The sequence below is a fragment of the Natator depressus genome, chromosome 6 (genome assembly GCF_965152275.1).
Source record: "Natator depressus isolate rNatDep1 chromosome 6, rNatDep2.hap1, whole genome shotgun sequence".
NCBI lineage: Eukaryota > Metazoa > Chordata > Testudines > Cheloniidae > Natator > Natator depressus.
The window spans coordinates 51,385,909-51,409,883 of record NC_134239.1 but is presented as its reverse complement, the minus strand read 5'-3'; the positions used below and the strand labels follow the sequence as shown (position 1 = coordinate 51,409,883).

The following is a 23,975-nucleotide window of genomic DNA, read 5'->3' as shown; positions in this document are numbered from 1 at the left end:
CTGCAGGACTGTCCCAGTCTAGTCTTCCATTTGGCAGCATTTTAAATCATCCCTCCACTTCACTTGGGAGACTGTTATGTAATGCTCGCCATCAGGAATTTTTGCCTGATATTCCCTGGGAATATGGCGAGCATCATTCTCCCACTGCAGAGGCAAACATATTATTCTGATTTATACCAGTGAATGAGCACAGGGCACAGTCCTGGTGTAAGGGCAACTAGGGCTGCAGGAGATCTTTAAAGATTATCTGCCCACGCATTTGCAATTAATAGTAGCAGTGCATGACATTTATACAGCATCGCACTAAACATTTTCAAAGCACTGCACAAACATGAACTAATTTAATTACTTTGATACTAATTAAACTAATCACTTTCCATAGATATGATTTTGCCAATACTACACTAACATGAAAGCAGTTTTACCGATTTCCCATGAATTTGCAGACTAATGCAAAGGGAAGGAAATTAAAACAGTTAAAAGACTGAGAAAAACAAGTTTCAGAGTAGCAGCCGAGTTAGTCTGTATCCGCAAAAAGAAAAGGAGGACTTATGGCACCTTAGAGACTAACAAATTTATTTGAGCATAAGCTTTCGTGAGCTACAGCTCACTTCATTGGATGCATACAGTGGAAAATACAGTGAGGAGATTTATATACACAGAGAACATGAAACAATGGGTGTTACCATACAGACTGTGACAAGAGTGATCAGGAAAGGTGAGCTATTACCAGCAGGCGAGGGGGGGCGGGGTAACTTTTGTAGTGATAATCAAGGTGGGCCATTTCCAGTAGTTGACAAGAACCTGGGGGGAGGGGGGGTGGGAATAAACAGGGGGAAATAGTTTTACTTTGTGTAATGACACATCCACTCCCAGTCTTTATTGAAGCCTAAGTTAATTATATCCAGTTTGCAAATTAATTCCAATTCAGCAGTCTCTCATTGGAGTCTGTTTTTGAAGTTTTTTTGTTGAAGAATTGCCACTTTTAGGTCTGTAATCGAGTGACCAAAGAGATTGAAGTGTTCTCCGACTGGTTTTTGAAAAACAAAACAACCTTGAGTCAAATTTACAACAGACAATCCAACCTTCGCATATAATAACTTTAAACAGTGTCATTTGGTTTAATTTTTCTGGTGGTAAATATTAGGACTCTCTTTAGAGGACTGATAAAAAGTACAAGCTGGCAAAATTTAAAGAGTTGAAGAGATGCCCACTGAGCTTTCTACCCCAATAAACTTGAGGATGAATCCTGAAATCCCTACTCACTCCCTACTAAAGTTGAAATCCCACTGAAGTTAGTTGATCCATTTGACTTAAATAAGAGTTTAATTGCTATGAGTCTATACTGCTTGACAATGAATCCCCTCTGCGCCTGCTGCACTTGAATCTTGTCTCCTTTCTACAGCTGCATGTTTGGGATAACCTGGATAATTCATAGAGTCATAGATTATATGGCCAGGAAGAACAACTGTGTTCAGCTAGTCAGTCCTCCTGCATAACACAGACCATACATAGGACTTCCCTGAATTAATTTCTGTTTGAACTAGAGCATATGTTTTAGAAAAGTATCCAATCTTGATTTTTAAATTTCCAGTGATGGAGAATCCACCACAACTGTTCGTCCATTGTCCCAATGGTTAATTACCTTCAGTGTTAAAATCTTGTACCTTATTTCCCATCTGAATTTGTCTAGATTCAACATCCAGCCATTTCCTCTTGTTATATCTTTGTCTGCTAGACTGAAGAGTCCTCTATTATCAAATATTTGTTCCCCATGCTTCCCCAGGTACTTATAGTTCCCCAGGTACTTATAGACTAATCAATTCACCCCTTATCCTTCTCATGATAAGCTAAATAGATCGAGTTCCTAGTGTCTATCACTATAAGGCATGTTTTCCAGTCCTTTAATCATTCATGCAATTTTTCACTGAACACTCTCCAATTCTTCAACATCCTTCTTGAATTGTCCACATCAGAACTGGACAGTGTATTCCAGTTGCAGTCACACCAGTGTCAAATACAGAGGTAATATCATCTATTACTCAATATCTCACCCCTTTATATGTCCAAGGATCACATTAGCCCTTTTCACCACAGTGCCACACTTGGAGATCATGTTCAACTGATTATCCACTATGATCCACTGCTTCCCAAAACAGAGTTCCCCATCCTATAAGTATGGCCTGCTTTCTTTATTTCTAGATGTAGGACTTTACATTTGGCTGTATTGAAACACGTATTGTTTGCTTGCACCCAGCTTACCAAGTAATCCATATCACTCTGAATCAAGGACTTGCCCACTTCATTATTTACTACTTCCCAAATCCTTGTGTCATCTGCAAATTTTATCAATAATGATTTTACGTTTTCTTCCAGGACATTGAAAAAAATTAATTAGTGTAGGGCCAAGAGCCAATCTCTGCAGGATCCCACTAAAAATACACCTGCTTGATTATGATACTTCATTTACAACTACAATTCAGTTACCCTTTTCTACTCATAGACCATCTAATTAATAGCTATTCAAAAGTAATTGCAGTTGGCACACCACATCGTCACAGAGGGACAGACAGATAGCTATACATATTCACTATATATTATCTCCTTTAGAATTTCCTTACCTGCAAGTTTCAAATCCTAATTCATGAGCTTTCTTCATCTGTTCCATTGTTGGCAGGGTACTATTGAGAGCTCTGCAGAGTTCAACTGCCTCACTTCGTGTGAGATTGTAGCGACGATTTTTCTCAACATGGAAAACCCCTGCATATCTGCAACTTATATTAAATTCTGTTGATTGAAAAAAACCCAGAAATTATTACAATGATAATACATGCTGTTTCACTGAAACACTAGCAAGATTTCATTTCCAAGTACAATGAAGTTACAGAGAACCATCAACATCCGCCAGTTCATTAGGGGAGAAGGCTTTCACAATAAATCTAGTTTTCCAAACTACACTCAGATCCTTTTTGCTCAGACATCACATTAATGTCCAAGAACAGTAGCACAGTGTTTCTGTGAAGTGCCTAGCGCTTTTGGGAACATGCAAAAAAAACCCATCATCAACAACAACAACAGTTTGGTGCAGAAGATCTAATGGGACAGATTGCCAAGATATTTTAGAAACACATCTGTCTGGAAAAGTTTTGGTTTCACTGTAAACATTTGTCAATGAAATTTTCCAAACTGCTGTAGTTAGCAACTAACCTGTTAATAAATATGTACCACATTCAAAACTGCAGTCTTGCGGATTTCCCTAGTTTTTACACAATGTGTGCCAGATTCACATAAATAAGTGGTGCTCCACTGACACTGGTATAAAGTATATAGAAAGTACACTGAGTCTTTGCAGCCATAGTCCTATATCTAAGGAAATAGTGTCCAACCATCCAGGTCCATCTAAGTACTTCATTCATAAAGGGAATAAACAAGAAAAGGTGAAAATGGTTATAATCTAACCATTTCTGAAATATACAGTCCCTGTATTAAATGACCTCATTCTGTTTGTTTCAGGGTTTAACATTTTTTCATGAAAACATACATCAAAGCAGAAATAACATCTGAAACTATTTTAGCATCAGCACAAGGAATAGGTTCCTTTTGGCATCTATTAGGTCAGGGCAGACTAGTTAGACTAGTTTGATATCATATGCCACAGCTGATGTAGACAGCAAGTAAGCAGTGTGCAACAGTATTTCTAACTATAAAAGTGCTGAGTTGCTAAATATACCCTCGCAGGCAAGCTCTAAGGAACCATACAGCCAGCTAGGAATGGTTGGAATACACCTAACTCGCTTTCATTTGGAAGCACATCCGATGAAGTGAGCTGTAGCTCACGAAAGCTTATGCTCAAATAAATTGGTTAGTCTCTAAGGTGCCACAAGTACTCCTTTTCTTATTATGGACATTGGTTTCAGAGATATGGTCAACATCTCTGTGGTTTTCTACTGTGAACCACTATATCAATGTCAGCATACAACACAACAATGTAACTAATATTGTAAAGAATGCTGGATGTTAAAAATTTAATAATATCATAAACTGCTTTGCCCATGAAAAGCACTATATTTCACTAGAACTAAGTAATTTTATCAACAACAATTATGTATTATTGAAAAATCTAGGTGCCACTGTTATGTGACAACTCAAATGGGCCAAAGTCAGGAGTGAGTTCTGGTGCAATGTAAGTCTTCTTCCAGATTCTCAGCACTTAACTTATATCAACCTAGTCTGAAGGGAGGGTCACTTAGGGCTTGTCTAGACAGGAAAAAGGCTGCAATAGCCAGTGTAAGCCTAGCGACTCCTTACTAGCTCCCCATGTGGACCCTCTCACTGCTCACTAAGAGTACCGTTGTGCAGTTTAGTTAATAAACTTTGGCAATGTGTTAAGCTCAAAAGCACTCCTAGGTTATGTCTACACTTGGAGCTGGGGTATGATTCCCAGAGCATGTATACATATCCGCACTAGCTCACATCGAGTTAACATGCTAAAAATAGTAGTGTGGTTACAGTGTCTCAAGCAGGGGTAGCGTTGGCATAGGCTAGCTGCCCTGAATACGTATCCAGGTGGTCCAGGCGGGTTTCTATTCAGGGCGGCTACCCAGCACCGCCACTTGTCATTGCCCATGCCACTGTGACTACGCTACTATTTTTAGCGCACTGTCTCAGTTGGAGCTAGAGTGAGTGTGTCTACATGATCTGGGAATCACAACCCTAGCTCCAAGTATAGACATCCCTTTAATGCACAGCGAGAGTGTCCACACGGGGACTTAGTGTGGAGTAGCTAGTGCACTTAAAATTCATAATTTAGCGTGCTACACGCTAACTTTCTCATGTAGGCAAACCCTTAGATTCACCTCTGAATTTGATCTAAATGTCTGAAAGCCTAATGGCACAATAAACAACACAAATACAAAAATTCAAACAAACATAAATCTCTCCTGTGGGCACTCAGTCTCCCCTACTATTGACTTCCCACTGGCTTCAGAGGTACTGTAGGACTTTTGAAAATGAGGACACTGATTTAGGTCCCTAAATATGGATTTAGGACCCTAACTTTAGGTATCCGTTTCTAAAAGCCTTGATCATTCCTCTGGCCTGGGAACACTGAACAAGTAGCACGTTCAGCTCCTAAGGGAGGAGAGTGCCTCAAATTGTGCTGTAGAGACTGCATCAGATGGCGAAAGGCGTAAAACTAGACAGGCTCCAGAGAGAACACCTCTCCATTCCTCTTCGGCTTGGCAAGTTAGAGGCTTCGAGGTATGGATGGTAAAGTGCGGAAAAGACTGTATGATCCGCAGAATACCCACAGACAACAACAAAAGGAGCGAGGGGAAGAAGAAAGCAAACATACACAATGAACTGCTTTTTTGACAGTGTGGAAAAAAAATAACAGCTCTGGAAGGTGGGGAAAGACTCGATATACTTCAAAGCAAAAAATAATTAACTCAGCTCCGACCCCACCCTTCCTTCAAGAGGAAACTTGACTGCAGCCCCAGACTAAAATGACAATCCCAGATCATGCAAAAACTCAGTTTATTCTTCCCAGTGAAGTGCAGGGCATGATTCATATGAACATTAGTGGGAGTTCCAACATGCATAGGGAGAAAACAGATCCAATCTCCTGCACACATTGCAATGTTGTTTCTCTCTGGTGCCTACAAAACTAAAAGGTACCACATAATAATCTCTCCCCTATGAGCTCCAGAATGCAAGCCCTAAACATTTGTATAGACACCTCTTCTGGATATATTGGCAATCACTCTCCTTTAACTCCTGTCTTTTGCCATGAGCTAGACAGCCGATGTTATTCTATAAACACACACATCAAAATAAATGATAGTAATCAAAGGGTACTGCATAATCACCACTGTTGTAAACCACATGGAATATTTCTTCCCATATGGAAGTTGGAAACAAATAAGCAAATGGAACAGTAAATCAGACTCAGACTGTATGTATGTATGTAAAAGGATTTTTTATTATTTATACAAGAGTAACTGCACCATAAAGGTACGGGACACTGACAATGTCCCTGACCTAAAGAGTTTAGAATCTATGGGCTCAATCCTGCAGACACTTACTACCAAGGCAGTGGGACTAATTTATGGTAGCAAACATTGCACCAGGTAGTACATGTTTCATCTCATGTATAAATTTAGGACCAAATCCTGGAGATAGGAGGGGGTGGAGAAAGGGAGGATGTGTTTTTTAACAAGAAGGCATTGTGGTTTCTTCAGTTAGACCTGAAGCAGGAAGGGGTGACTGGAGGAATGGCAGACTAGCCAGGAAAAAGCTGATTTCAGGGGCCCACCCAGAAGGAGGCACAACGATCAGAGTGGGAGAAGGAAACAAAGATGGTGGTTTGCTATTCAGCTTGGCTAGAGCAGAAGGACTTGAAAGGAGATGAGATCAGAGCAAAATGGCAGCTAGAGCTGTGTGGAGAACTGCAATTCCATTTGTTGAAGGATTTTGAGATTCTGATACCTGTCTTGGTTCCAATTCCCCCTAACAGAAAATTCTGAAAAAAGTGCATTTCAGTTCAATCTCAGTATTTCATTTCAATTCTCCCTTTTTCATTTTTATATTATATGTGATTCAAAGTTGTAAACATTCAAAACCAAAAGTTGTTTGAAAACAAAAATTCAAAATTTTTTTACTGAAAACATCAAAACAAGAGATTTCGACACTGTCGGAACATTTTGATCAGTTTTTCTCATAAATGAAATAATGACAAAATAGACATGATTTTGCATTGTTTCAACTTTGACAGACTGCATTCTCTGACAGAAAATGATTCCATGTAAGTTTTTGTAACCAGCTTTAATGGTAGCCATGATGTGTGGGCCTTTGATGGCAAGAATGAGTGCTTGTATATGATGCAGACTGGGAGAAGAAGCAAGGACATTTTCCCAGAATGGCTCAAGGCACCTGAATTGTGCTGGGAGGGGAGAAGCTGGGGGGCTGCCTTAGAAGTGGCAGTCAGAGGCATTACTCCTACAGAGTGCAGAAACAGGCATAAAGCCTCCCCAGGTGCTCTGCAGCGCTGATTCCTGAGGCTAGCTGAAAACTAGAGATGTGGCCATAGCCATTCACTCCACTCAGACAAAAAATGCCTCTTTCAGCGTGATCAGGGGAAATCGCATTGCTTGCCACTCTACCCCTTGAGCTCTTAGGATGTAGGCGTAACACAAAGTGTGTGTTACATCTCCCTTTAGTAACTGGCCCACATAGAGGGCAACAGCCTACGATCGCACTCAGCTAATGGAGCTTTGGATCTGAGGGTTCCGGATTCAAAACTTGATAAAGCATTTGGGGAGTTGTCACACAAGCTGCCGAATTATAGTTGTTTCCTCCACAAATGAGCTAGCTAAATCTGTGAATGATACATATTCCATCAACTCTAAGATTCATTAATAAATTGGGCTATTATATCCTACAGAACTATTAGGGAGATTAAGAACAACAAACCTGGAGATTTTGGAACTAGTTATTAATTTTGGATTCATTTCTGGGGCTATAGGAAACTTGCACTAAGAAATCAGAAATCACATAAAACTTGCCTGGTTTTGGGTTGTGCTACAAACCTGAAACTCAGCTTAGCTTCACGGAAATGTTGGGTAAAGTCACAGCTCTTTGGTGTGAACCTTGGCCCAGATGTGAGCAAATTTGGGCTAATTTATTGTTTCAGATCATTATTATTTACATTATAGTAGCACCCAGAAGCCCCCGTTATGTTTGGAACCTCATTTTGCTAAACACTCTACTCATTTCATTCCAGTTGGAAACCCTTTGACCCTGATCCTGCAAACAACTACCCAGTTCAACTTAGCGGGACTATTCACATGCCTAAAGTTACTCATCTGTGTATTTGCAGGACTGTTTTCATCCCTATTAACTTCTAAAGAACTTTCCCATAATGGAATCCGTATTACTTTTGCTATATCTCTTCTATATGCTGTTACAGCAGCTGGGAAGACCAACTTTACTTAGCATTGCAGACATATCTCCCCAGGAGACACTATGCATGAAACAAACAATATTTAGCACTCACATAATGCTTTACATTTGCAGTGTTGTACAAGCATTAATTTATCTTAACACCTTTGTGAAGTCAATATTATTATCCCCATTTTACAAATGGGAAAATGGAGACACCAAAGGTTGCCCAAAGCTACACAGAAAGTCAGTGGCTGGATCAGAAATAGAGCTCAGCAGGTCCTGTTCTACAATCCTAAACCCTAATCTCTAGATAATGCAGCCCTTTATGTAGCGAATAATTGATTTAATAAAAATGCTTCTATTCGTACTAGCCTATGTAAAATCCTATTGAAAATAAAATGTAGGCTCTAAACTAAACCAACACAGTGGCCTTATCTTTCCCTAATGGTGAGAAAGATTCCAGTCTACTTGTGAACTAAAGAAGAGCCTGGACTGCCAAGTCCAGACCCAAATCTAGAGATTCCACCTTCTCCAAAGTTCAGGGCTGTTCAGATCCAGAGTTTTGGGGTCAAATTCTTTGTTAGTAAAACTCTATTGACTTTACCAGTGTTGCGCCAAGAGAGAATTTTGCCCTCAGTTCTAGCCCACTTCCACCCAACCAACATGTAACTCATGCTGTGCATCAAACTACTTTTAACACTTTCAACTTGCCTGAAGTCTCAAAGGGTCTGATTCTAAACCCACTTACATTAGGATCAGAATCAAAACCAAAATATTTCCTTCCACTCTGCCCTTCAGAGCTGGCATGACCACGTTCTTCCGTGACACCCATGTGATGTGCTATAGCTGAAAGACGATATTGTTTAATAATCATTCTTAAAAGAGGCAAAAATTACACAACATGCCTTAATTGTCATCATCATTAATCTTACCCAGACCACGAGACTTTGGTGACTCAACTTGAAGACATGGAATGCCCCAAGGATGTTTCTGATTTAATGAGCATGGAAAACATTAACACACACACACACACACACTCTTGGAAGTGGGTATTCACCCACGAAAGCTCATGCTCCAATACTTTTGTTAAGCCACAGGACTCTCTTTTACAGATCCAGATTAACACGGCTACCCCTCAGATACACTTCTCCCTGCCTTTCCTGGGAGCCTTTGTCTTCTGCTTGTCATCCACAGGCATTGAGAAAGCAGCTGCAAATTCTTCCCTGATCAGCCCTCCTCTCCTAATCTTACCCCCTATCCCAATCTAAACCACTCCTGTCACTCCATATGTCAGCACACCTTGTCAAGAAGACTTGTATCTGATCCAGCCTTGTTCCTTTCACTTAGCAGCTGCCTTGCTTGCTTATCTCTGGAACCAATTGCCCATAGTGAGAGCTGAACCTCTTTAGCCAAAGCCATAAGCACACACTGTTATCCAGTGCCCACCACAGTGATCTAATGGGCTGAGCTAGGCTTAGGAGCTCTGCCTTTTCATGGTTTGATATACCTCCAAGTCATTGGTACCACAGGCTTTTTAGCCGCAGTCAACCACCAAACCAAGTTCAATCTTACATTTGAGCCTGTTTTCGCAACCCTTACTGACAGTGAGTATCACTTCCTCATGCAAGTGAGCTGATGTAGTCTCTTTTCCATAAGGCCTATTGATAACCCTGTAGAAGTTTTATTTTTTCTCTGCTTTTACTGTTCAAGATGCACTTCCTACCAGTGTAATAGTCAGTTGGGATATTGTTTAATACTGTAAAATATCGTGCTGATAATTGCAGACACATGGAAGCAACTAGGAGCAGCAACCCATTTGCAGGAACTTTGCCTCATTTCACAGAAAACCTTGAAGTGAAATGGTGTTTAGACACTCAAGGTCTTCAGGAAGTCTGCTCAGTAAAACCACAATGTTTATTGCCATGGAGAATCAGGAAGTGCTCAGCTCACTGTTCTCTTGGGGATTTTCTTTTTTGGGTTTGTGGTTCAAGATGATTGACAGGTAACCAGGATGTGATGAATGAAGACTGTGAGAAGACATGAAGCAAGGGTTTTGATGGCACGAATGATTTTCTTTCTACACACTTCAAGAGGATTCAGGTTTTATGGCTACAAATGTTGTCCTTGGTTATTAAACAGGCCTTGTGTTGATTGTGTTCTTTCATTGCATGCAGCTCTGCACGTGTTCAAATATCATCTCTTTATTTAAAAAAAAAACAAAATTCTTACGAGAATAATTGTTTTCATTTCTGTCATAGTACCCTACATCATTTTGTTTTGTTCTCATATACTAGAAGGAAGATGCACGGGGTCAGCTTTCGCATTTGTATTTCAAGTATTTGTGTTTATTTGCACTAGTGGAGGACTTAAAGTGCAAAATGGGGTGTTGGATCCATATTCAGACTTCCTCAAATGTCAATTTTTTTGTAACCAGGGTTTCTCTCCAGCCAATTATAGAAATGGGGCCAGACAAGATTCAAACTTCCCCAGAGTTTTCAGGATTCAGAGCGGAGCTCCCAGTTCAAGCCCATCTCTAATTTGTGTTTATATTTTTCAAGGGTATATACAATGTCAGACTACACCAGGGAACCAGTTATGGAACCAAATTAAAATGGTTATTTCACACCTACCTGGTGGAAATGCCATTGGAAGTCGGGATCTCATGTTATTTGGATGCATTAGATGTTTAAGGAAAAAAATCAAAGAATTATTAGAACACAAACACTAAGATATTCTAAAGTCAGCTAGTTTTGTCTTCCTGCAGAATCTGAATGAACAGCTCCATCAGTCAGTGATTATTAATACACTAAGATCAGAAAGACTGAGATGTGGAGTTAAGGCAAGGTCACATCATGACATTTCACTACCTTTTACCTTATTATTTCCTGAGTAACACAGTATTTCTTTAAATTATATTATCAAAACATATGCACTAGAGGAATGTATGGCTCAGCCAACTGGTAATAGAATACAGAGGCTTCCACCTCTATGTCAGAGGCTAGAATAAAGCCCAGGTCAGTAGTGCCTGAAAAATATCTGATAACTGTCAGGTTATGCAAAATGAGTCATTAGTCTAAGTAGTTAGTAGTAGACAAGAGTCCATGTTTTTAAACCACAGCAACATTGACACTCTTTGAGGCTTTGTGGCCAAAGAAAGTGGGAACACTACAGTCTATAGTGGGATGAATGAAATAATTTACTAGGATGAATAAATTCTGATCAACATTAAAAAGTCAAATTCTGCAGAACCCACAATAATTTAACAAGGACATGTCAAAGAAGCAGATTTCCTTTATCAGCCACTAAAAAGGTAACAAATATAATCTGCTTTGTATGCGTGAACAGTTTGGCATTCATATCTATGATCAGTAATTAAACTGTCATTCAGGACAGCAACAGAAAAAAACCCAGTGTTTCCCAGTATCCCAATTGCCCAGCTACAATGTGGCAGAGCGGAATTAAAAGGGAACAAATTCAAATAACTTTTTTTACAGAGAAACCCTTCATAGATTCAGTACCTGACTTCAGTTCAACTAATTAAAGGTGCCTTGGGGTAGGCCTTAGGAGGCTTTAATCTCTAGGTCACTGGTTCAGTTCATTGTAGGACTCAGAGGGGCCTATATGAAGTGAGTTGGCATTCTACATCTAGTGACTGATGGACTGGTGTCCACGTAAGAATTCAGCTTCACCACAAGTGACACCCTTCTCATTACTCACTACAAGGCTGATTCAATATTGAAGCACCAACTTACTCCAAGAGATGCCTTCCAGAAGACAACACAGGCACACTAGTAGGGTAATATGTGGGAAGCTTCACTGTTGTTATCTATGCTGCACCTAGTCTGTAGCTATTCTGTTCTGTTTAGATCTTTATATTGCTCCCATCACTGTGATATTTGAAGAGAAACTGAGATCTTCAACTCCAGGACCGTACATCTGTCAACTTTCACCAGCATTACACTCACTTAAAAACCCCATGAAAAGTAATAATAATATTTACATATTATTTCCAAAAACAAAATGTACCTAGAAGACAGTGAAGATGACTTGGAGGTAGGAGACCTGTGTTCTATTCCCATACCTCTGCCATTAACTTACCTTGTGTTTGATAAGGCATTTAACTTCCCTCCCAGTTTTCTCATCCAAAAATCGGGATAATAATGTTACCATAATTCCAAGGAATGTTGTAAGGCTTAATGTTAATAAAGGGATTATATCAGTGCAGTGTTGTTATTATGACGAAATACACCTTTCACAAATATTTGTGACTCAGTTAATGACTGGCATAGTACAGTACTGGTATCACCAAAATAGTACAAGAGTGTCAAATTTACCTAAGACCATGGGGCTGAGTTAGGACCTGATCAAAGCACTTAAAGCACATGGTTAAACCACTTGCATAAATCCTAATAAATTTTAAGCACCCACTAAAATGCATTGCTGAAGAGGGATGAAAAAGGATTACTTGTCTGTTTAAAGTTCATTAGGTGCATAAGTGCTTTGCTAAATCAGCACTTTAAAGTGGTGAAATATGTGCACCAAAACACAAGAAGTTCTGTCCTTTGTGTGATCAGAAAGACCATCTTTTAACAACACTAGCAGTGATATACTAACCCAAGAAGACAGCAAGATTACACTTAAATTGCAACTCATTAGGGCAGGGACCATGTCTTCACACTTGCCTGTAGAGCAAAAGCATGGGAGCTACCTAGGTAAAGTCAAAATACTAAAATAAAAATATTATGGAAAAATAATAAATAGGAAAAAGCTGGGCAGAAGGTCAGACAATAGAGAATGGGAGACAGAGAGAAATACCAGTCTGATATCATAGAGCAACATAAAAGATTCTTTCAAAGAAGCAGAAGTTATATGATTTTCAAGCTCTAAAGGGAGCTCAGCAGAGTTTAGCTTTTTCCTTAGGGAGTGGCCCTACTAAAGTACTGTTAAGCAGTCCAAGAGCTCCCTGCAAAGATTTTGTACAGTAGGTGCCAATTCAGCCATATTTTACTCATGAGATGCTCTCCATTTGTTGGACTTCTAAGAGGTACCAGATTTACTGGGTTTCAGTATGTTGTTCCGTGCTAGATGTACAGCCAAGATGAGATGAGGCACGGAAATCTTTGAAAAGCATGCAACCCACATTCAAAAGAAAATGAAAAACTTCTAAGCTTTAAAAATAACAATAAAAAATAAGCCTGTGAATTTTCCACTTTCAGATAGACACATAACAGAGTAGCTTCCTTAGATGGCTGAGGGATTATATAAATTTGATATTTTTGTTCTGAATGATTGGTTCAAATCCAAACCAAGTCAGTATTAAGGACTGAGTGTTGTTAGGCATGTTGATGACAACTTGCATAGCTACTACGTAAATCATACGTATAAACCTCAGGAGCCAACTCTAGAACTCTGTCCCTTTAGTTCCAAAATCACTGAATTCTACCGCTTAGACTTAAGGAGATCTCCTTTAGCGGATAACAAATGACTGGATGACTGGAAAAAGGCTAATGTAGTGCCAATCTTTAAAAAAGGGAAGAAGGAGGATCCTGGGAACTACAGGCCAGTCAGCCTCACCTCAGTCCCTGGAAAAATCATGGAGCAGGTCCTCAAAGAATCAATCCTGAAGCACTTACATGAGAGGAAAGTGATCAGGAACAGTCAGCATGGATTCACCAAGGGAAGGTCATGCCTGACTAATCTAATCGCCTTTTATGATGAGATTACTGGTTCTGTGGATGAAGGGAAAGCAGTGGATGTATTGTTTCTTGACTTTAGCAAAGCTTTTGACACGGTCTCCCACAGTATTCTTGTCAGCAAGTTAAGGAAGTATGGGCTGGATGAATGCACTATAAGGTGGGTAGAAAGCTGGCTAGATTGTCGGGCTCAACGGGTAGTGATCAATGGCTCCATGTCTAGTTGGCAGCCGGTGTCAAGTGGAGTGCCCCAGGGGTCGGTCCTGGGGCCGGTTTTGTTCAATATCTTCATAAATGATCTGGAGGATGGTGTGGATTGCACTCTCAGCAAATTTGCAGATGATACTAAACTGGGAGGAGTGGTAGATACGCTGGAGGGGAGGGATAGGATACAGAAGGACCTAGACAAATTGGAGGATTGGGCCAAAAGAAATCTGATGAGGTTCAATAAGGATAAGTGCAGGGTCCTGCACTTAGGATGGAAGAATCCAATGCACCGCTACAGACTAGGGACCGAATGGCTAGGCAGCAGTTCTGCGGAAAAGGACCTAGGGGTGACAGTGGACGAGAAGCTGGATATGAGTCAACAGTGTGCCCTTGTTGCCAAGAAGGCCAATGGCATTTTGGGATGTATAAGTAGGGGCATAGCGAGCAGATCGAGGGACGTGATCGTTCCCCTCTATTCGACACTGGTGAGGCCTCATCTGGAGTACTGTGTCCAGTTTTGGGCCCCACACTACAAGAAGGATGTGGATAAATTGGAGAGAGTCCAGCGAAGGGCAACAAAAATGATTAGGGGTCTAGAGCACATGACTTATGAAGAGAGGCTGAGGGAGCTGGGATTGTTTAGTCTGCAGAAGAGAAGAATGAGGGGGGATTTGATAGCTGCTTTCAACTACCTGAAAGGGGGTTCCAAAGAGGATGGCTCTAGACTGTTCTCAATGGTAGCAGATGACAGAACGAGGAGTAATGGTCTCAAGTTGCAATGGGGGAGGTTTAGATTGGATATTAGGAAAAACTTTTTCACTAAGAGGGTGGTGAAACACTGGAATGCGTTACCTAGGGAGGTGGTAGAATCTCCTTCCTTAGAGGTTTTTAAGGTCAGGCTTGACAAAGCCCTGGCTGGGATGATTTAACTGGGAATTGGTCCTGCTTCGAGCAGGGGGTTGGACTAGATGACCTTCTGGGGTCCCTTCCAACCCTGATATTCTATGATTCTATGATTCTATGAAATGTAGGTCCCTTATCCTCTGCACGGGTCTAGAAACAGTGATTCAGCGTAATGAGTTGGTAGGTTTCAGTTTAGAACCTACTAGAAAAAAACACCACAACAGTCTTGCCAGAAGCGTCCAGGCTTAATAAGCCTGTAAAATGATCTACCTTTCTATCCTGAAGATGGTCTCACCAGGACAGAGTTGGGTCCACTAGTGTGATGAGTTTAAGGAAGTCTATATTAGACCTGGTCACGGATTTTTCAGCAGAAAATGCTGATTTGTCAAAACTGAAATTGTGGGAAAGGGTCGATTCAAAACATTTTGGAAAAAAAGTTCCAAAATTGAAAAAACATCCTGTTCTGACATTTCAGAAGTAAACAGTTAAGTTTTTCAGCTCGAAACTACTTTTCAATTAGAAATTTTTGTTAATGTATACTAACAAAAGGTTTAAAAATAAAGGTCAAACAGCAAAACAAAAACATTGTAATTGACCTGAGCTGAAATTGTTATCAGATAATTGTTTTGTGAAATTTTTTAGATTTCAACTTTTTGTCCCATTTGTGATGGGAAAATGTTTAAATATCTCAAAAATTCTCCAGGGACAGGAAAACCATTTCCCATGCAGCCCTGCCTGTACCAGGGTACTGACCCTGGAGCACATGCATGCATGCGACTGTAAGTGGAGCATGGGGTCTGGTCCAAGAGGTGAATACAGCTGAACCACTCGATAACAGGGACTATAATGTAATTAAATTTAACATCCTTGTAGCAGGGGAGGGGAATACCAAAGAAACCCAACACAATACCATTTAACTACACAAAAATGAAGAAGCTAGTTAAATGGAAATTAAAAGGAAACAGTCACAAGAGTGAAATGCTTGTAAGCTGCATGGAAACTATTTTAAAATACCATAATAGAGCCTCAAACTATATGTATACACCAAATAAAAAAAAATCAGTAAAAGGACCAAAAAATGCCAGCATGGCTAAACAGAAGCGTAAAAAAGGCAGTTAGAGACAAAAAAGGCCTCCTTTAAAAATTGCAAGTCAAATCCTAGTGAGGAAAATAGAAAGGAGCATAAACTCTGGTCAACTCAAGTGTAAAAGTATAATTAGGCAGACCAAAAAAGAATATGAAGAGCAAGTAGTAAAAGATGCAAAAACTAACAGCAAATTATTTATCAAAAGCTTGCCAAACCATCAGCGGGTTCACAGTACTGGACAATCAACGTGCTAAAGGAGCACTCAAGGAAAACAAAGCCACTGCAAAGAAACCAAATTAATTCTTGTATTTGAAGACGTGAGGGAGAGTCCCACACCTGAGCCATTCTTCTGAGGTGACAGATCTGAGGAACTGAGGTGTCAATACAGGAGGTTTTGGAATAAATTGATAAATTAAACAGTAAATAACTCACCAGGACCAGATGATATTCACTCAAGAGTTCTGAAGGAACTCATATATGAAATTGCAGAACTACTAACTGTGGTATGCAACCTATCACTTAAATCAGCCTCTGTACCAGATGACTGAAGGACAGCTAAAGTAATGTTGATTTTTTTAAAAAGCTCCAGAACGATCCTGCTACTTACAGACCAGTAAGCCTTCGGTACCAGGCAAATTAGTGAAATTGTAGTAAAGGACAGACTTATCAGAGACATAGACAAACACGATATGTTGGGGAAAAGTGAACATGGCTTTTGCAAAGGGAAATTATGCCTCACCAATCTATTAGAATTCTCTGAAGGAGTCAACAACCATGTGGACAAGCATGATCCAGTTGATATAATCTACCTGGACTTTCAGAAAGCCTTTGATAGGGTACCACACCTAAGGCTCTTAAGAAAATAGGCAGTCATGGAACAAGAGGGAAGGTTCTCTCATGGATCAGAAACTGGTTCAAAAATAGGAAACAAAGGGTAGGAATAAATTGTCAATTTTCACACTAGAAAGAAGTAAATAGGGGGTTCCCCAAAGATTTGTACTGGGACCTATGTTGTTCAACATAATCAAAAGTGATCTGGAAGGGGTAAGTGAGATGGCAAAGTTCGCAGATTATACTAAATTATTCAAGATAGTGAAGTCCAAAGCTGACTGCAAAGAGTTACTAAGGGTTCTCTCAAAATGGGGAACTAGGGAACAAAATGGCAGATGAAATTCACTGTTGAGAAGTGCAAAGTAATGCACATTAGAAAAAATAATCCCAACTATACTTACAAAACAATAGGGTCAAGAAGCAGATCTTGGAGTCAGAGGGGATAGTTTTCTGATAACATATGCTCAGTGTGCACCGGCAGTCAAAAAAAGCTAACAGAATGTTAGGAGCCATTGGGAAAGTGCTAGATAGTAAGACAGAAAGTATAATAATGCCACTATATAAATCCATGGTATATGCCCACACCTTGAATATTGCATGCAATTCTGGTAGTCCCATCTCAAAAACAATATATTAGAATTGGAAAAGGTACAGAGAAGGGCAACAAAAATGACTGGAGCATGCAAGAGCTTCCATATGAGGAGAGATTAAAAAGACTGGCAAAGTTCATCTTAGAAAAGAGACGGCTAAGAGGAGATACGATCGAGATCTATAAAATCATGAATGTTGTGGAGCAAGTGAATAGGGAAGTGTTATTTACCCCTTCACATAACACAAGAACCAGTGGTCACCCAATTTAATTAAAGGCAGCAGGCTTAAAACAAACATAAGGAAGTACTTCTTCATACAATGTACAGTCAGCCTGTGGAACTCATTGCCAGGGGATGTTGTGAAGGCCAAACTATAACAGGGCTCAAAAAAGAATTAGATACGTTCATGGAGGATAGGTCCATCAGTGGCTATTAACCAAGATGGTCAGGGACTCTACCCTACTCTCCAGGTGTCCTAAACCTGCAAATGCCAAAAGCTGGGACTGAATGACAGTGGATGGATCATTAAATAATTGCCCTGTTCTGTTCATTCCACCTGAAGGATCTGGCACTGGCCACTGTCAGAAGACAGGATACTGTGCTAGATGGACCACTGGTGTGACTCAGTATGGCAGTGGTTCCCAAATTTCTTGGGACAATTTTTCTAATGTGCATTACTTTGCACTTCTCAACAGTGAATTTCATCTGCCACTTGTCCCTCGGCCTATGCTGCTTCCCGCAGCCCCCATTGGCCAAGAATGGCGAACCGTAGCCACTGGAAGCTGCAATCGGCTCAACCTGAGGACACAGCAGGTAAACAAACCGGCCCAGCCCACCAGGAGCTTTCCCTGAACAAGCGGCGCCCCTAGTTTGGGAACCCACTGCAGTATGGCCATTCTCATGTTCTTATCTCTGCACCCTGGCCTGACCCTTTAAAACTGAGGGGACTGAATTCAGGGAGCATGTGATATTGGCCATGCGACTGAATGTTGCAAGCAGCACCTGCTATAAATAGAGCTATCTTTTAAATAGTAGCAGGGGAAGGCAGGAGCAGGAATGGTCCTAGATGGGGTGTTAGCGAGGAAGGTCTATGTAGTAGGGGAAGGATTTGTCCAGCTGAAAGAAAGCAAAAAAGTATTTCTCATTGTTTTGCATTATTTTGAGCCTTTTGTCTATTCTGTTTTTCAATAAGCCCACCTCAAGGAAGGGAATGTGGAGTGAGACTTGAGCATGTGACTATATGGTCTGCCCTCGTCAGGGAATCTGCCCACCAGCTTCCAAAGCCATTGTTGTGCACCTGTTCTGCAGGTAGACAGAAAGCTTCAACCTCTTAGTTTGGCAACTTTCATGATGAGTAAATTAGTTTTATTAAAAATAGGAATAAATTGAATAGCGTTGAACCGAGCAGGCTAGACTCGCTGTGAAAGTACAAGTCAGAACAAGCCATTTATTTCACTCCTCAGCAGCTGCTGCAGCAAAAAAAGCTGCAAATGGAACTTCCAACCATCGTTTATCTGCTTGGCAACAGTTGTTGTGGTAAACATCCGGAGATAGTCTGTACACTGTCATAACTCATGTTTAACTTCCTTACTCTCTACATTAAATATTATCTTATTTTCAATTGCTTCACCCAAAAGCAGAATGACAGTCTTCAGCCTGCACCAGAATGTGGTACAGCTGTGCAGCAGGGCCAAATACTTCAACAGAAAACCAAAAAGCTCAGGCAGAGAAATCATTGTTCTGGAATTAGACAACCATGCCATACGCCACCTTGAGGTGAGCAAAACATAATCACGAATGTTGACACTAGAAAAACTCAACGGCGTGAGGAAAGAAACATAATTGTAATCCCAAAGGTAGAATAAGGGAGGTCACATTTGTTGGTGTTAATTACATGCAGTCCTGGTGAAGATATTTACATGAAACTAGAGTGGGGTGAATAACTGGGAGGGAATGGCAGGGGGATGCAAAACATGTCAGTGTTTGTTTGAACTTTAAAACAAATCCTCTTTTATTGTGTTCTCCCCACTTTCCATGCAAATCATAAGTTGATCACATGAGAAACCAAAGAGTTATGCTCATTCAGTAGGATAAGAGAATCATGCCATGTGAGATATGTGATCCACATGTCCAATTAAAATGGCACAGATTATGAATTCCAAATACTTGCAGTGTGCTTCCAGTTGATGAGACTAAGAATTATTTCCACTAATTTGACACAATAAATTTAAAATAATCATGATCTGTTAACGGATAATTTCCAAACTAGAATCAATAAAATACGTTAGTTACTACATTTTTTCTCCCAGTATTACATGAAACTCTCATAACCATTCTCCCTGTTTTAAACTGGCTTAAGTGGAAAGTTTATTAAGAAAAACCAGGCAATGCTCAACAGTAAAAAAAAAAGAAAAAAAGTTGAATACAAAAGCGTCTGTTGACTTTAACGGTAGAGCCATTTTACCACAAATAACAACAGAAAAAGGAAACCACAAGAAGCTTTTTAAACATTCTGAAAACCAGCAAATTAACATAGACTCACACAACATTAAGGTAACAACTATACTAAGCATAGGCGCCAACTCCATGGCATGGAAACAAATTAGTGGGTTCTCAGCATCCACCAGCAGCCCCACCGATCAACCCTCCTCCCCACCAGCGCCTTCTGCCTGCTGATGATCAGCTGTTCAGCAGCGTGCAGGAGGCACTGGGGCGGGGAGAGGGAGGAGTGGGCCAGCATGGGCAGGAAGAGGACGGGAGGGGGTGCAACGGGGCGGGAAGAAGTGGGGCATAGCAGGGGTGGGAAGAGATGAGGTGGAGCAGGGGCAGGAAGAGGTGGAGGTGGGGGTCTGGGGGAAGGGGTGGAGTGGGGGTGGGGCCTGGGGCTGAGCGAAGGTCAAGCACCCCCCGGGAACTCAGGAAGTTGGCACCTCTGATACTAAGTAGAGCAAGACTGCTTAGACTACGCCCAACAAAGGAAGACATGCCAAAAGACAAGCAACCCATTCCGACCTCCTACCAACAAGTAATGGCAGGAAGAGAGATAATCCCCCAAAACAATAGATCTATTTTAAAATTTTTCATTCCAAACACAGTTTGTCCACCATGGACAGACTAATTCTCTCTCTCTCCTATATTCAAGTGTCTGGAAAATAAAGACATGAAATCAAAACCCATTTTGTACTATTTTCTTGCAATCTGCTACAGAATTATCCACTGAAATTAAGAATCTGGTTCTTCATCTGTGTGCTCATCTGAGCACTTAGGTGCCCAGTGATCTAATTTAGTTGCCAAAGGATCAGTCGGAGCTCCCAAGTTCACAACTGGAAGCCCTGACTTAGGACCTGCTACAGCTCTCATAGAAGTCACCAAATGATTTCACTGGGAGCTGGATTGAACTGCCAAGTTTAATAATTAGATTCAACATTGTATTTGTTGGGTGTGAGAGATACAGTCTAGATTCCGATCCAAACATTCCTGAAGTTGAAGTGCATTGGGGTCTGGAGTTCTTGTGAATTTTCACCCTTATTTTTTTTAATATGAGGGAAAAAATTCACTTGAGAATCAAATAATCATTTATCATTCAAAAATATTAAATTGTATACTAAACTATCTATGCCATTAGGGTTTATGCTGGTCACCTACTAGGACCAGAAAAAAATTATTCTTCTCTGTTGTATAATATTGTACAACTGGCCTGCTGAATATATGTAGTGGTCAGGAGATTCAGAGGTGTCAGAGGCAAAATACTAGGTTGAATGTGCCATTGATATAGGTATGGCAACATTTGCATTCCTGTCTCGTACAGGATACACAGGAGGAATAAGCATGGCTCTATTTGTGTACTTGAGAAGCTACAAGTCCAATAAATTACTGGCCAGGCACCTCAGCACTACAACCTTTAATGGTTTAAACCCTGGCTTCCCAGAAATGAATGTTAGCAAAACCTGAGGAAGGGAAAAAAATATCATCTGGCTACCATGTCTTAAAATGAGACACAAGCAAGTTATCAGCAAGTCTTTAAAAGACATTTTCCGCCTCACTGTTACTTTTGCTCCTTCAAAGCTTGAAATGTAAAACCACTACGTTTCTTCTTACCAAAACATTTAGCCTTCTTTCCATGCATGCACAGATTTGTTACTGTAAGGTTGCTCATGGCCACAGATCTTTGCAAGCTTGTTTATTACTCCACAGATACTCAAGACTGCTGGGCTGCACAAACTGGTTTGTTATTGTGAGGATACTGCCTTGTGACTGAGCTCTGGGCGGCATACGCTGGCTGCTTGTGAACAATGGTATACGCACCCTGATTTGTTATTGTAGGTTTTCTCATACTTGCTGGTTTGTTATTAAAGGCGACTTGTGAATACTGGGCTGTGCACACTGTGTTGTTGTTGTAGGGACTCTCATGAGTGTTATGTGGCTATGGGGTGCAGGATTCAGCTTGCATCAGCTCAGTTCTGATCTGGAACTAAAGGGACCTGCCTATCAGCAGCAGGCAGTTAGCTGTCTGTGGAGCATAATGCTGAGAAGCTCTGCTTACTTTGAGTCCTTTGATTTTGGGAAATAAATTCTGCTAACAATTTAGCAGTCTGGTTGTTGTTAACAACACATGTTACCAGGAATGGCAACTTTGCAGAGATCAGGAATGCTGGACATAGAAGAGAAAATAAGCAAACGGGATACTGGAGGGAAGACAGCATTTTCCCAAGGTGCAGATCATGGAAAAGGTCAGAAGTCCCCTCAGAGCGCAAGCTCACAGACGGTCTTAAAGGAATCTGGGGAAAAGCTAAGATTGATTTCCAGATGTACCTACAAGCCATTGCAGTCACAAAAACGAAGCCTGGGCTGAAAGTCAAGCTGCTTCTCACCACAGCAAGCCAAGATATTTGAGGTGCTGAGTCATGTGAACATTTCCAATTTGGGGAAGGAAACAATGATATTTCTTTAGGACAACTGGAAGCACACCGCATACCACTTAAAATTGAAACATGTGAAATACAGTTGTCAGTGTTGGCTGCTGATGGAGCATAAACTAACTATAGAAGTGCTTAAAGACAAACTTGGTTTTCAGCAGCTTAAAAGACTTGATTTGAATTCAGCTGGTGTTGATGGACCTAAAAGCATAGAAAGTCACAGAAAAAGGCATTGCGGAGTAAACAAACTCACATAATGTGTATTAGCTCAATTTGATGATTAAAGGCCTCATCCAGAGTTCACTGAGGTCAATGGAAAAATTCTTGTGGGACCCTACACCAGTACAGGTTTGCTGTAGTAGTACAGAGCCCCATCTCACCCTCTGCCCATCTACAATATGCAGGCATAATTATACAATGCTGGGTTGTTGTTTTTTTCAGGGTTTTTTTTTCATTTTTTAAACTTTATTAGTTTTTCCAATATTTTAAGTTAAATTGACTTCTTGACAACTGAAGGGGAAATTAAGTCAAGATTCTCAGCTAATGTGGAAGTGAACTAAGTGAAAAAGAGAACTAAGACTGCTGCAATCCATGTTTTAAACATGGATCAAAGTAATCAGGAATTGCTGTAGAAACAAAGTGCTACCCTCCCTGACTCTTCATATTCTGAAGAATTATCTAGGATGACAATATTCTGCTTAAATGTTGAGAAATGCTTGTCCATGAAGGACATTGGGATTAAAATATCCGGGAGAGCACAGAAATTTTGTTTTGGCCATGTACAAATGGAAACAAACACTGAAACTATTGCAAGAGTATGTACTATTTGCTTCAAATATAGGAATCGGCAAACGGAGAACCACTGTTGTCCCTTGGAAGTGCTAGGATCAACCAATTTCATCTAAAAACAACGAGGAGTCCTTGTGGCACGTTAAAGACTAACAAATTTATTTGAGCATAAGCTTTCATGGGCTATAACTTACTTCATCAGATGCATGGAGTGGAAAATATAGTAAGCAGGTATAGATATACAGCACATGAAAAGATGGGAGTTGCCTTACCAATGGGGGGGTCAGTGCTAACGAGGCTAATTCAGTTAGGGTGGATGTTAGCCATTCCCAACAGTTGACAAGTCTCTGAGTATCTGTTGAGAATGGGCCACGGTTGGGCATGTACCACATCCACCATGACTGAATTGGCCTCGTTAGCACTACAAAAAGTAATTTTCCCTCTGTTGATATTCACCCCTTCTTGTCAACTGTTGGGAATGGGCCACATCCACCCACGTCCACCAGAAGTAAAGGAGGATGAAATAGGAAAAAAGCATGAAGTTAAAAGTAAGTCGAAGAAGGGAGTTGTTAGGCGAGAAGTTTAGACGGACTCAAGAGATTTTGGGGGGAAGGAGGAACTGAGCAGAGACGCAGTCAAGCACAGTTATAAAGAGCTTCAAAGGTGAGGACAAGAAGTTTCATGTTGATGCTGAAGGGGAGAAGAAGTCAGTGAAAGAGTTTTAAAAGGGAAGTGACAAGATCCTGTCAGGTTCTTGCAAAGCAAGGGCAAGTTCTTCACAGAAACCAGAGACATCTTGTCGGACCTACAGAAACAGCTGATTCAGAGTACAACAATCAATCTAGAGGATCCAAGATCAGTAACTGTAGATGGGAAAGATTTGCCTATCCACCAGGAAATGACACATGTTGAAAGTCTGTCTCAGACAATTGCTTATTAGTGAAGATGCCTGAAAAAAATCCTAATCAAGGTGACTAACTCTATTCTGCAAGGGTGGAAGATACTAAATGGGCATTCA

The 23,975-nt window shown here is 40.6% G+C and overlaps 1 protein-coding gene across 1 annotated transcript in view; it reads right to left on the bottom strand.

The window, feature by feature from the left end:
* The window catches only part of CD44 (CD44 molecule (IN blood group)), a 102,833-nt gene that overhangs the window by 64,134 nt on the left and 14,724 nt on the right, over positions 1 to 23,975 (bottom strand). The window contains exon 3 of the mRNA XM_074955274.1: positions 2,622 to 2,787. Coding sequence (XP_074811375.1) covers positions 2,622 to 2,787 — 166 coding nt within the window. The remainder of the gene's footprint in view (positions 1 to 2,621; positions 2,788 to 23,975) is intronic.